General features: G+C 44.5%; 1 protein-coding gene across 1 annotated transcript; it reads left to right on the top strand.

Annotated features, from left to right (window-relative positions):
• Positions 1–451: 451 nt before the first annotated feature.
• Positions 452–10,416, top strand: LOC130486179 (UDP-N-acetylglucosamine transferase subunit ALG13 homolog). Its single transcript, XM_056859398.1, has 4 exons — positions 452–540; positions 6,579–6,741; positions 8,693–8,831; positions 10,270–10,416. The coding sequence occupies exons 1-4, from the start codon at positions 460–462 to the stop codon at positions 10,376–10,378; spliced, it is 492 nt and encodes a 163-aa protein (XP_056715376.1). The 5' UTR covers positions 452–459; the 3' UTR covers positions 10,379–10,416.
• Positions 10,417–14,540: the final 4,124 nt, after the last annotated feature.

The following is a 14,540-nucleotide window of genomic DNA, read 5'->3' as shown; positions in this document are numbered from 1 at the left end:
CTGCCCCTTAGCCTGAACCCGACTTCCTTCCGCGACGACCCGAGCCGGCCCTCCCTGCTCCCGGGCCCTAATCGCTAGGCCAGGCAGCCTCGATGGGGAGGCTTTGGGGCGAAAACGCGCGGCCGCTTGAGCCTCCTTTCTTCCCTGTTCCAGCCAGGATCGAACGCACGGACGTTCTTCGAACGTTCTTCGAACGTTCGAAAACGTCCGTGCGTTCGATCCTGGCTGGAACGTTCGATCCTGGCTGGAACGTTCGAAGAACGTCCGTGCGTTCGATCCTGGCTGGAACAGGGAAGAAAGGCGGCTCAAGCGGCCGCGCGTTTTCGCCCCCAAGAGGACAGGAGCCGCCGCCGGCGCTTCCCGGAGGCCGCTCCGCCCTCCCACCGCCAGAGGGCGCTCGCGGCCCCCCAGCCGGCCTCGCCGCCCGCAGCGCCGCCTCTCCTCTCCTCTCCCTCCGCCATGAAGACGGCCTTCGTGACGGTGGGCACCACCAGCTTCGACGGCCTGGTCGCCGCCGTGTCGGCCCCGGAGGCTGTGCGGGTGAGGCTCGGCCGGCGCGGGCCTCCCCCGGGCGAGAGGCGAGGACAGGCCCCGGCCTTTCCCCGCCGGGCCTGTAGGCCTCCGTCTCTAGGCAACCGCGGTTGGCGCGGGCGGTTGGCGGTTGGGGCGGTTGGGAGCCACTTCCGGTGCTTTGCCTCAGCGCGCCCCGCCCCCCCATTGCGAAGCTGCCCCCTCCCTCCTCTTAGGAAAGGGGATCTTTGTATTGACCCTTCATTGCGGGGGACGGGAAACGAGGACCTTATGGGGGGGGGGGAGCCAGACGTCGCGTTTCATGCGTCACACCCACACGCTTACCCGGAAGTGTACTCGGAAGTGTCCCCGGAAGTGTGTGTCTGTGTTATGAATCAATGCTCAGGTCTTGCAAATTGAGGGCTGGGGCTTCCTTTATAGCAGTGGTTCCCAACCTTTTTTTGACCAGGGACCACTAGGACTTTTTTGTTCGGTGCAGGGACCCCAAGGTTCAAAATAAAAATTCCGAGAATTTGAAAAGAAACTTTAATCATAACTGTTAGTTAAACATTAAACTTAGAATAATATTTGAATATATATATTTTATAATAGAGAACTTTTAATTGAAAATATTACTTTATTATGGGTTTATAACTTTGTTTCGCGGACCTTAATTTAATTCTTGCGGACCCTTGGGGGTCCACGGACCCCCCGGTTGGGAACCAGTGCTTTATAGAGTCCGTCCATCTCTCTCTCTCTCTCTCTCTTTCTTTAATTTTTTTAATTTATTTTCTTATTAAGTCACATCCAGTTTCAATATTGTCCTCTGCAATATTATACTGCCCAATTGTAATTATGATGACTTTATAAGTGCTCTCTTTTGTATTTTTTTATATTTTGCATGTTTTCTTTTTGTTGTTTTGATTTAAGCATATTTTAATTTTTTTTCTTTTTAATTATTATAAAAATAATAATTTATTAAAAAATATTGTCATCTGCAGAGTTACATAAAATAATAACTAATCAGCCTAGTCAGTTTTAACTTTTTCTGACTTCCCCTCTCCCCTCCTCTATCAAATTAATATCTATATAATCCCCTCTGTATTTGTTTTCTAATTCATTATAATTCATTGTATCATTTCTATAAATTACATATTATCATACTATATACTTTAGTTATTAAATACTTCATCCTTTCAACATTAATCAATTGAATTAGATTAGGTCATAGCCTTTAACATTTCCCATATTTAATTCGTTTTCACAATATGTTATGTTATCCATGCCTCCCATTCTCTCACATATTCTTCATTGTCTTTTTGATTTACTAAAGCAGTAAGTTTAGCCATTTCTGCTAGTTCAAACATTTTATTCAGTCATTTTTGTCTGGTATCTCAGACGTTTTCCATTTAGCTGCATAGACCAATCTTGCAGCAGTGGTGGCATATATCAAGAAAGTTCTTTGTAACAAGATATGTTCTGGTATACCAGAGTCCGTCCATCTCTTGTTGGGTCTTCCTCTTTTCCTGCTGCCCTCAACTTTTCCTAGCATGACGGTCTTTTCCAGTGACTCTTGTCGTCTCATGACATGACCAAAATACGATAGCCTCAGTTTAGTCCCGTGTATAAATCACATACATGCATGCCTATATAAAATAAACACACAATATGAGTCACCATCTGTAGTGTGAAATGATACAACCCAGACATACATTACTGCTACAGAAAGGTCTTAGGCTTAGCTGATGGGTGAGAACTGCCCTGTATCTCGCCCTGCCAGTGTCAAGTAGGAGTACAATGGTCGTGATCTGGGGTGGTGCTAAGATTGACTTTTGGCCTTCCTGCTCAGATTTCCCCCCTGCCCTTTTCACTTTTATCCCCTTGTCTTAACTTGTTGGGAATGCCTGCTGTTATACTAGCTTTGGCAGCCTGTCTAATGTTTGGGCAAGAACAAGGGTGGCCAGCCTCCCAGTGGGACCTGGAGATATCTCGGAATAACAACTGATCTTCAGACCACAGTGATCAGTTCCCCTGTAGGAAATAGCTGCTTTGGAGGGTGGATTCTATGGCATTACACCCCACTGAGGGTCCTCCTCTCCTCAAACCCTAGCCTTTTCAGGCTCCACTCTCAAGTCTCCAGGAGTTCCCCAACCTGGAGTTGGCAATCTTAGGGAATTGGTTCTTGTAGGTTATCCGGGCTGTGTGACTGTGGCCTTGGTATTTTCTTTCCTGACGTTTCGGCAGCAGCTGTGGCGGGCATCTTCAGAGGAGTAACACAGTGTTCCTCCTCTGAAGATGCCCGCCACAGCTGCTGCCGAAACGTCAGGAAAGAAAATACCAAGACCACGGTGTCTTCGACGCTGTCCTTCAGTGTGACTCCTCTGAAGATGCCTGCCACAGCTGCTGGCGAAACGTCAGGAAAGAAAATACCAAGGCCACGGTCACACAGCCCGGATAACCTACAAGAACCAATGAACTCTGACCGTGAAAGATTTCGACAATACGACAGCCTCAGTTTAGTCATTTTAGCTTCTAGGGTCAGTTCAGGCTTGCTTTGATCTATAACCCACTGATTATTTTTTTTCTGGCAGTCCACGGTATCTATAACACCCTCCTCCAACACCACATTTCAAGGGAAGCTACTTCCTACTTTCGTGCTGTACGCAATGGGAATTACTCCCTGGTATGCGTGCACCGTTATTATTAATAACCCGCCGTTATTGTGTGCATGGTTACTCAGGAGTAAGCACTGGCTGTGCCCCATGTGGCTCTTCGCTGGGGCAAAAGGTGGGGCCTGGAGTTTTCCTGGAATTACAACCGATCTCCAGGCTATAGAGACCAGTCCCCTTGGAGGAAATGCAGTGTGTGCGGGGAAGGACTTTATGTTTACCAGGGTCTAGGGGAAATGGAAGTCCCTCCCCAGGCATTGCCCCCAAATCTCCAGGAATTTCCCAAGCCAGAACTGGCAACCATAGCAAAAGGGGTGTGTCCTAATTGCTGATGCTACGTTTGCACACACAGAGAGAGACATTTGGCAAGTGGACTTGTGTTATACATATTTTAGTACATTTGTTATTTGTCTCTGGTTGTTACCTGCCTCAGGGCTTGATTTGCCAGGAAATAGTTGAGTTTATAAATCTGTAATAAAAGGATCTACCTGTCTGTGTATTTATGACAGGCATAACTCATCATCAGAAAATAAAGCTTGGTGTTTCAAGATGTGGGAATTGCAGTGCTAGAAATGAAGGGAATCGGAATATCTTGGCCCAGGTTGTCTCCAGAATATTCTGCTGCAATGGAAGTGAGAGTTCACTTGCTAGAAAGAAGCATGTCCTGTGATAAGCTGCAGAATATCCGGTGAAGGCAGAGCCGCTATAAAATAACCCTGCAAGTTCAGCGAGCCATGGGGTTGGTGAGCGGAGCAAGCAGGGGTTGGCCCCTAGTACTTTAAATAAAAATAAAATAAATCCTGGATGAATGCGTGTAGGGATTCCCCATGTGCTAAAAATCATTCTCAAACTATTACTTGCCTGAAATAAACAGCATTCTTGTGGCACTTAAGAACCAAACAAAACTTTTTCTGCATAAGCTTGTGTGGACTACAGCTCGTTTCTTCAGATGCAGTGAGAAAATATTGGCTCTGAAAAAGTCCATTTGTCAAATACTCATAATTTTAATTTCTTGTTTCAGGGAATTGAAGCCTCTATAAAAATTAGTGAATGTACACATCATGTTAAACTTATTTAAATGACCACACCCACCACCCTACCTTTTTTTAAAAAAAATATTTTTATTATTTTCCACAATTCAACAAAAATAAACATATCTCAACAATCTATTCACTTGTAACTACTTGTAACAAAAAAAAGCTCATTGCTATTACTGAGAATATGTTATCTATAGTATTCAATGCTATCTGCTATATATGACTTCCCCGCATCTTCTTCAGTCACTAATTCTACTGGTTAACACTTTTGCATTTCAAACTAATTTCTAATCCTTATTTTCTCTCATACAGACTTGCTTTAAGCTATCTATACTACTTCTATAAGCAATTTCAAGTCTTACATAGTTATAATATTATCATCATTGTCTCTATATAACATTCTATTATTCTGTAATGAAGGGATTAGATCAATACATAAACAAATTTTCCCATTTAAAAATTCATCAAAGTAAGTCCACTGTGTCTCCCTTACACCCCAAAAATAAGCATCAGCCATTTTCTTGTTTTGGGAGGGAATCTGCCAGTCCTTCTTCATTTCCCAATTCCCCCCCCCCCTCGTTTTTCAGTATAGTAGCTGCAATTCTGGCCTCTGAAAATATAAAAGAAGATCCCAGTGATGGTATCCATTGGCTTCTTGTTAACATTTCCAGCAACTTCTTGGTAAGATCCTTCGTCATGTCTCCCTCCATCGCTGGCTGCCAGGAAGTGTTTTCTTGGGATAATAATGTTCCTCCTGTCAGCAGTAACTCAGACAAGTAGATTGTAGAGGTATTGAATTCTCTCATGTTGCTCTCTCTCATTGCCAGCTGGTCATTTGCAGCTACCTCTTTAAGAATAAATTGTTCTGGTTCATTGTCATTATTTCCAGATTTTATCACCACTTCCACATAGCATTCAATCGTCATCTCCTTAGTAGAACCTTTTATTTCCATTGGCATAATTGTTGTCGTATCTTGGGTCTTCATATTGTGGATCTCCTCAATAATTGTATCCAGTTTTCCATTAATTGATTTAAATAGGATATTCATCATCTCAGCTAGTTGAAATACTTGATATGAGAGCGCTTGTTGTTTTTCAAAGACTAAATCTTGTTGCACTGCAAACATGTCCATTTGTTTGAGTAACATATCTTCCATCCTCTTGTTTGACATATCTGCTTGTATTCTTATATAGAAGCGGGCTTTGTAATTTTCAAGATATCCTCAATTACACTTCAAAGCGGCACAGATAAAGAAAAGGAAGTAGACAGGAAACTGCAGTATCATAAACCACCCTACCTTTTTTGGGTGGTGGTAGAATGTGCTGTGAAGTTGCATCCAACTTATGGCCACCCTTCACAGGGTTTTCAAGGCAAGAGACAATCAGAAGTGGTTTGCCATTGCCTTCTCTGCATAGCAACCCTGGCCTTCCTGCTTTTCTTCTGAGATCTGATGTGATCGGGCTTGCCTGTGCCATCCAGGTCAGGGTTGTGTTTTTACTATGTGGCAGTTAACTTGAAATACATAATCTTCTGCTTCAGACGTAGACCCACCTTTAGCCCAAATCTGCAACATGCCACCACTTTTAATTCTTGTAAACATGTTTGCCCATCTTCTTTTTTTTTTTGTCTCAGTTTTTTCTTTTTTAAAAACCTCCTTTTTTGGTGTAGCTGCAGTCCTGAGTGCTGCTGCTCAGCCTCACTGTTAACTTGCCCTAATGAAACTGTAGGAAGAACCATGCCATTTCCACACATTGAGCGCAATCTTGAAGGGGGGGGGCAATCAGCATAGGAGCCAGAGTGACCCCATGCCGGCATAAGTGCCCATTTATCCCAGGATAGGGGCACTTACGCTGGCACAGGGGGCATTCATGCCATCCTTGGGACACCACATTGCTGTGTGGGGCTCTGGTGCTGCCTCCTGGCAACGTTCCAGCTTCGCAATGCCAGCGTCTTGGGAGGCGTTCTCGGGCGTTCCGGGGGGGGCGGGCGGGGGCGGAGCTGCCTTTAGGCAGCATCCTAACCCCTTTCACCCTGGAAACGCTCCCTCAACTTGCAGCGTTGCTACGCCACCTTTTTGGGTGGCATAGCCTTGCTGTTTTCTGTGGGGGCATTTCCGCCATTTTACGTTTTAAATTGTTTTTATTTTCTCCACAGTGGCCAGGAATGGGCTGCCCGGCTGCAATCCCATTTACTTTGGAGAAGACCCACCAAACTCATTGGAACCCATTACCAAGTTAACAGTTATCTTCGTCTATTCTTTGGCTAGGCTCACTTGGAAGGGGAAATGAATTCATTTATGTGTGTTCTGCGTTAAGTTGAAGGCAGAACAAATCTGAACAAAAATTACTCTCTTATCTACAGGTTTTACAGGATCTTAGCTACAGCCGACTAATCCTTCAGATTGGTAGGGGCACAGTGACTCCAGATTCAGTTTGCACACCAACATTTACCCAGGAAGTGTATAGGTACAAGAACTCGCTGTTTCAAGATATTCAAGAAGCAGATCTTATCATAAGTCATGCAGGTAACACGTCTCACATTTGAATTAGCAGACTCCATTTTGCCACCAAACAGGTTGCTCAGTGGGCCTGTTAAGCCAAACTTATTGTTTTGCCTTATGTGGGTTTTTGGTTGGGCACTAAGTACCAGGGGTGAGCTGTCAGCATAATCCATAAATACAAAGTATAATGTTTGGGGGGCCTTGCTTTGCAGACGAAGAGAAAATGGCTGCAGGGGTTACACTGGTGTTTAAAGAATTTCATTGTAATCTTTCAGTGCTCAAGGGAGACTCTTTTTTGTTTTGAGTCCTTCCTGAAAACAGGTGCAGGGACCGAGCTGGTGTACTATGCTGAAGTTGGTTTTTTTAATTGCACCCAAAGCATGCACATTTCAGTATCTTGCATTCAGGTATTTTGATTTTTAAGGGTAATGTAGCATTACAATTTGCATCTCTTACCCCAAGATTAAAAATAGGTCATGGGTCATCCTAGTGTTTTAAATGCCAACTAAGAATTCTGTAATCAATGTACCGGTATGTAATTAAACAAAAGTGCAGGGCACCTTAGACCTGTGATGTTTATTCCAGCATTGAGTCACTCAATGCTGGAGAGAGAGAGAGAGATTACATTACAGGTTGAGTTATCCGGACTCTTTGGGACCAGAAGTGGTCCATATTTTGGAATATTTGCATATACAGCTGTCTTGAGAATGAGACCGAAGTCTAAACATGACATTCATTTATGTTTTACATACACTTTATACACATAGCCTGAATGTAATTTTAAACAGTTTTTAAAATAATTTTGTGTACCTTGAACCATCAGAAAGCAAATTGGCGTGCTCCTGAGGACCTATGAGTAATGCCTGCATGCCAGCTCAAAAGGTTTGGTTTTCAGGTCAGTCTGGATATCGGATGTCCTGAGAAAGGATGCTCAACCTGTACTATATATTTTAAGTCTTCCTTGCGTCCCCCTGAAAATGTGTGCAGAGGGTCAAACTGCAATTCCAGCTTCTAACATCTGTTTATGGTGCAAACATCTTGACTTAAGTATGTTTGTGATCTCTCAGTACTCAAGACTTCTTTCAGTACTCAAGATGTCTTTCAGTTGTGATCTCTCAGTACTCAGTACTTCTTTATGTTTTCCTCACATTTTTGAAAATTAATGAAGGATTTGGAACTGGGATTCAGACTTGAAACATATAACTTTAGCCTGCTACCAGATTTCATACCATCATTTTGGCAGGCAAGGGAGATAGTGTGTTGCAAACAAAGAATGCTGAGTTGGTGAGTTAAGCAGTTGTTCGGCAAATAATGTGTATTTTCAGCATGGCCACAAAATCAAAGTCCTGTTTGACAGCTATAAGCTGGACCTAGGCACAAGAGTGGCAACCCTGTGTTTTCTCCTCCACCACCTCTTCCCTGCAATGCAAAAGGAGGACATCGCGTCATGCATTTTTCATGATGACGGAACATTATAGGGGAGAGAGGAGGAGATATTCAGAGTTGGTAGCAGCCATAACACATAGCTTTGAGGGTGGATTCTCGTAGTACCCCAATGCAAAGCAGAACGTCTGGTGTTGGATTATTTTGACTGGTACTTTGCTTCTGACTCCTGTGTATTGAATATGAACACACTGGTGGTTAACAGTTCTTTATAAGGGTGCCTTTAAGGCCAGACATCAGACCTTTGTGCTGAAATCCTCAAAATGCTTTTCTAGGAGTAACCCCCATTGAATAAAATGGGACTTACTTTTGAGTAGATCTGCTTAGGATGAGAATCCTATGCAGCCAGCCATGGTGTTGAGGGTACAGAATGGATTTTTGACAGCAGGTTAAAGAACGATGCCTTTGATGAAAACGAGATGTAACTGGCATTGTGCTTTTAGGATTGACGCTCATTGATATGTGTGTTCGGTTTTCCTGCTAAAGAAAATGCAATGGTCTGAATTGTTTCTGTACTGTTTTATTTCTGTAGGTGCAGGTAGCTGTCTGGAGGTCCTGGAAGCAGGGAAACCATTACTGGTAGTTGTAAATGACAAGCTGATGGACAATCATCAGTTGGAGTTGGCAAGACAGCTACAAAGGGATGGACATCTCTTTTACTGCACGTGCAGGTATAGTTCCTCTCTGAGCACCACTGGGTGTAAGCGTCTTGTTTACGGACTACTGCAGGGTTCCCTTGATACAGACTCTTCTGGATGACTCTGGTTGGGTGTGATTCAGACATAGGTGTGCACTTGAGAAGCCCTGGACCATTGGTGATCTACCCTGGCTGTTCTTTTGTTAAAGAAGCAAAGAAGCAAGTAAAGTTGTACTGGATACCCATTAAAAGCGTACAGGAGTGGCTGCGGGAGTATATTTTTTAATTTCCTTGGGAAGACACTGGTTTTACTTTGATTATTGCAATGTATATTGTCCTCTCTTTTTTGAATTGGGCATTTACACTTCATTGCTTTATTTATGGATGCCCTGACCTGGATGGCCCAGGCTAGCTCAATCTTGTCTGATCTCGGAAGCTAAGCAAGGTCAGCCCTGGTTAATACTTGGGTAGGAGACTGCTGAGGAAGTCCAAGAGACTGCAGAGGCAGAAATTGGCAAACCACCTCTGTTTATCTCTTGCCTTGAAAACCCTACAGCAGGGATGTCAAGTATAAGGCCTGAGGGCCAGATCCAGCCCACGAGACAGCTGAGACAGCCCCCCCCCCCAACTCTTGATCTGGGCTGGTGAGGTACGGCTCGTCCTGACCAAGTGACATTTATGTCACATCCAGACCTCATAACAATTGAGTTCAGCACCCTTGCCCTACAGGGTTGCCATGAGTTGGCTGAGACTTGATAGCAAAAAAAAAAAGTATAGCTTGGAGAATTTTTTAAATTGAAGAGTGGACTTTAGATATTCCAAATAATAATTTCTCGCAGCAACTATGGATCTGGGCTTTGTGACCACTTACACCTTGGGCAAGGAAATAACAGCACATAAGGCAGCCCAATAGCTCTTTTGTTTGCTAGAAAACAATAAATCCCTTCCCCCCTTATGTTATTGTTCTCATTTTTTAAAAAAGCCAGGAGTTATTGTCTTTATTCTTCTTTTAGGTGTTACACTGGACGCAGGACTGCCACTGAAAATAGCAGCCTTGCATTTCTTTCTTCACTGTCTTCATAAGGATGCAAAACATGTGAAGTCCTGTTGCTCTTGTTGCTGCTCCACGAGCAGTAACCAATGAAATGGAAGCAGGGTTCAAAAGAACTCTCAACATGCTGATGCCATATCACATTTCATTAGAAGGAAAGAACAGAAGAAGAAATGGGGCTGCTGTTTTTGGTAGCATAATGTCTAGTCCTAGTTTGGAAAATCTTATGCAATTGACTACATTCCTACGTCTTCAAGTTTCTCCTTTAATATCTTGCTCTGACCCTTATTCTTTCAAGGCTATGGGTCCTGCATTCTGAGGGCTTTTATTAAACTCATTGGGCAACATAAAAACAGGATAATACCGTTTAACTTCCTTAGGTGAAGGGCAGAATATAACTTTTTTTGTTTTGTTTCTGTAGAACTCTCATCCAGACTCTTCAATCAATGGACTTGTCAACATTGAAGCCTTTCCCACCTGGACAACCAGAGAAATTTGCTGCATTCTTGGACAAAGTAGTTGGGATTTAAATAAGTGAGCTGTAGAAGGAAGCTCCCACATTCGGAACTGACTTTACTTGTTCAGACTGTTCAAAGAAGTATATGCACTTGCATTTGCATTATCAAATTATAGATGTGTCTGGCACCATGGCAAAAGATAGCAGCATTCATTTACCCCTGGTCCATTGATTCAGGGAGCAAGCAGGAGAACAATGTGGGTGAGGCAGGCAAGCCTGTACCATTTTCAGTCCTTCCTGCCTGCCCTTCTGCTCCTCTACAGAAATGCTGCAAACTGTGGAGCTATGTATGCTACCAGTGTGGTGTAGTGATGAATTACTTTCAGAAGCAGCCTTCCAGTGTGGCTTTCCAATAGACTGGCCATTCCCCCTCCCCAACTAGCCAGAGTAGGCTGGTGTTTCACTAAAACCCACCGTACAAAGAAGGGGCAAATTTGGAGCGATGATAACTGGACTGAAATAACAAATAAACCATAGCACTACTAGTAATTTAGAGATTCCTCTTAAGTTGCTGTCAAGTTCACCACCTAAGAAGTAATACATTTGGAGCCTTTGCAGATCTGGGCTAGGAGCTGTTGGGCTTGATGGTCCATTGGTCTTTCTCTATACAGCATCAACTGATTGTGGATCAGCAGCTTGGCAACAGTTGCAGCAAAATCAGAAGGTTCCATCTGCCTCCTCAGTGGCAACCAGAGGAAGGGTGCCACATTTTTGCTTTCTGCCCCTGTTCCTGTAGGAACTTACTGGCACTAAGAAATGTAGGTGGGGATGCTTTGCCCATCACTTATCCCCATGCCTGTCCAAGCTTTACCTGCTGAATTTCTGCCTTCCAGTGGGCATCTCTTAAAGGTAGTGGAGAGGGGAGCAGCTGGGAAGGAAGAAGTGGCTGTTCTGGCTGTTGACCAAGTAAGCCACTATTATGGTAGAGTAAGGGGCCTAACCGCTGGACCGTGGTGAAAAGATAGCAGGATGCTTGTGGAAAGCAAAGGGTCAAGCCTTGGGAGGGACTCAGTGATTGTTGCATTGCAGGGTTGGCAGCAGCAACCCTGGCATAATCCTTTTTGGGAAAGGAGAGCAGATGAACATGACAACATTTTATGAGAGAGGGAAGAGGAAGCCTCCCAGGTTCAATCCCTGGCATCTCCAGTTAAAGGGACTAGGCTAGTAGGTGATGTGAAAGACCCCTGCCTGAGACCCTGGAGAGCTGCTGCCGGTCTGAGTAGACAATACTGACTTGGATGGACCAAGGGTCTGATTCAGTATAAGGCAGCTTCATGTGTTCAAAGCCTTGATAGCCATACACGGAACCATTGGGAGGAAAGTTCCATTGAACACTTAAAGAGTATACACAGAGAACACAAACACACAATAAACTGTATGACACGAGAAAGACAAGAATGAGTTTATTACAAACAATGACACGCTAATTGTTGAAGCTACTTCAAATGGTATGATCAGTGGAGGTGGCGAATACACCCAAACCAGAGAATGATCTCTTGTCAGTGTTGATAGAAGTTAAATTTGCTGCTTGTTGGTCCCTGAGATGGGCTATTGCTTGGTCTCTGATTCGCTCACACTGGAAGGCCTTGCCTTGATTGAAGGCTGGAAATTGAAGCTCAGGAAAATATGGACTTGTTCCCTGAAGATATGAGAATGATGGCCTGGGCACTGATTGAGTTCGTGGCTTCCTCAGTGTGGGCTGTGGCTTAAGACTTGAAAATGGCTATTGCCCCAGGGTGGGGACAAGTGATTGTCAGGCCTTTGCCTTTTAGCTGGAGTAAAGGCTCTTGACATGAGTTAGGCCAGTTTCTGGCTACACGTCAAGTCCTTGGTTCTCATGCCTGTATACTCTGTGTACAGTTTCACTCGTCCTGTTTTCCACAGCGGCGCTCTAATGTTAGTCTTCCTTCTTGGGAATCGCTTATCTCTGGGTTGCTTAGCCATGTTTACCTTCACAGCCTGTATTGCTTTTAAACATGTAACCTGCCTATGTTTCGCCATTACCAGCCTCACCTGCCTGTAGGCAGTCAGTCCTTTAATCTGTCTTTTTGCTCCTAATAAAGTATTACTGCTTCAGAGCTACCTGTCTGGATGAGTTTGCTTATGGGATGCTAGGGACAGACATCTGATCCTGACAGTGATGGTCCAGCCAAGAGGGTGGTGGGGTAGGCAGTGAAGGTGGAGGCATTGGTTTGGCCAAGGAGCTAGCCAATGGCTTTAGGTAGTGGTTTGGGCGATGCTTCTGGAACAGGCCTGGCAAATATCAAAAGTGGCTTCCCTGGAACAATTCTGGAAGAAGTAATTGGAGGAGCCACCCCAGCAGGTTTCCACCATGCCTGCTGGGGTGGCTCCTCCAATTACTTCTTCTTCAAAACCATGACTCTCCTTGTTCCACTCAGCCTAACTCCTGCAACTTCCAGGGTTGGAAGCAGCACCTCAACTTCTTGAGGACCGTCAGAAGGGTGTGAGAAGCCCAAAGGAGAAGAAGGCTGTCTACCCTACCTTTTCCCAAACAGGCATTCAGGGAAGAAATAAAGGTGAGTGAAACCCAGGGCCAACATACATGTGAGAAGGTGGTGGGTGGGACATTCCAGGACTATTCTAGGGGGAAGGTCGGCTTTTTCTTTTGCCTGCTGTTTTGTTGCTTTTTCCTGGGTTGTGCTTACGGCAAGTTGAGATTCTGCTAATTTTTCATTTTTATTGCTTGGAAACTGTTGGGGAAAGGCAGGGAAAAATCACTTGCATCTTAGAGAGCCATTCCTGCTCTGAGGACTTGCGTGCAGATGTCAGGGATGCCAAAGAGCCCAGACTCCCTGCGAGGGAGGTTAAAAGGGAGAGGAAAGAGAGCAAAGGGCAGGAGCAGCCCTGCGAGAATCCAAGGCGTGCTGGCCTCCTCTTTTTCACCTTTGGTCTCTCCCAGGAAATCATGCTGGAATTCTTTTGGGAAATGAAGCCAGGCTTCATCTTGGGGATGAGAGCGGTCCAGCAGCTGAGGTACATCTGTTGTTGAGGGAACCTCTGTACACAGCAGTCAGAGTGAGGGGAGCTGTGTGTGGAGAGCAGAGGTGGAAGCAGAAATTGGGTGGGTTGCTGGAAAAAGAGCGGAACCAGCCAAACGGAGAGGTGCCAGGCAGGGGCTCTCAGCTCTGAGAGGTCATTGCTGCCGTTTGCCTCACCCCAGAGTGCCTCAGGATTGAACCCGGTTTTCCAACTGGCAACTGCATCCTGGAGGCTCTCCTTCCATTCAGAAGCTACACCACGAATCTCCCCCCCCCACACACACACACACCATTACACTGCTCTGTGCCAGGTTGTTTGTCATTTCTTGGCCTGAGGGGGGAAGTGAGGGTGGTTCAGTTAACGCCCTCCCCCAGGGCTGGATGACTAGCCCACCCTTACAGCAGAAACACCCTCACCCCCCCCCTTGCCCTTCTCTCCTGCCAGCAAATTCCAGCCTCCCCTCAGCCCAGAGCTGAGCAGCTCCACTGTGGCCACGGCTATGGTTCTGGTACTGAGCACAGCCCAAGCCGAGAAAAGGAGGAAAGCCAGGCCCATTAATGCCAATCGTCTTTATATTTTATTATTATTATTATTATTATTTACATTTATAAATAAAAAGTACATAGGAAACAGTAAGGAAAGGAAAAAAAATGTGCACATAGTATTTTGTTGTTGTTTAACCATCTCTACCCCTCTTTACAGTGCTGTCTTCCATATATATATATATATATATATATATACATACACACACACACACACACACACATACACACACATATTTATTTTCCTAGCTGTAAGATAGGTATGTTTGATCTTTTATCTGATATTCTTAATAAATTCATAGAAGGCTCTCCATCTCTCATGTTTCTGTTCTCGTGTATTTTCTTGCATTTATTCTGTTAGTTGTGCCATGGTAATATATTCTAGGGATTTATCTACCCATGCTTGTTGTGTTGGAATCTTGTGATGCCAAGTGATGCCAAAACTACTCTTGGCAAAGTGATGCCAAAACTACTCTTGCCGCCGTTGCCAAATATTTAAATATGACCTGTTGGTCCTCATTAAAGGTTTCTGGTGCTTTATTCAAAAGAAAAAGTTTAGGATCGTACTTTATGCTCTGTCCTAGCATGCCTTCCAAATTCTTATGAATTTTTTTCCAGTACTTCTGTACGGCT

Source organism: Euleptes europaea, chromosome 13 (assembly GCF_029931775.1).
Source record: "Euleptes europaea isolate rEulEur1 chromosome 13, rEulEur1.hap1, whole genome shotgun sequence".
Lineage (NCBI taxonomy): Eukaryota > Metazoa > Chordata > Lepidosauria > Squamata > Sphaerodactylidae > Euleptes > Euleptes europaea.
Note: the sequence above shows the minus strand (reverse complement) of the source record. Positions and strands in the feature narration are given on the sequence as shown.

What these genes read in the sequence shown, in the direction of transcription:
- LOC130486179 (XM_056859398.1), top strand. Translation starts at nt 460, where the DNA reads ATGAAGACGGCCTTCGTGACGGTGGGCACCACCAGCTTCGACGGCCTG. An exon ending in CGGCCCCGGAGGCTGTGCGG is followed by an intron (nt 541 to 6,578) that starts GTGAGGCTCGGC and finishes TCTTATCTACAG; the next exon opens with GTTTTACAGGATCTTAGCTA. An exon ending in TCTTATCATAAGTCATGCAG is followed by an intron (nt 6,742 to 8,692) that starts GTAACACGTCTC and finishes TTATTTCTGTAG; the next exon opens with GTGCAGGTAGCTGTCTGGAG.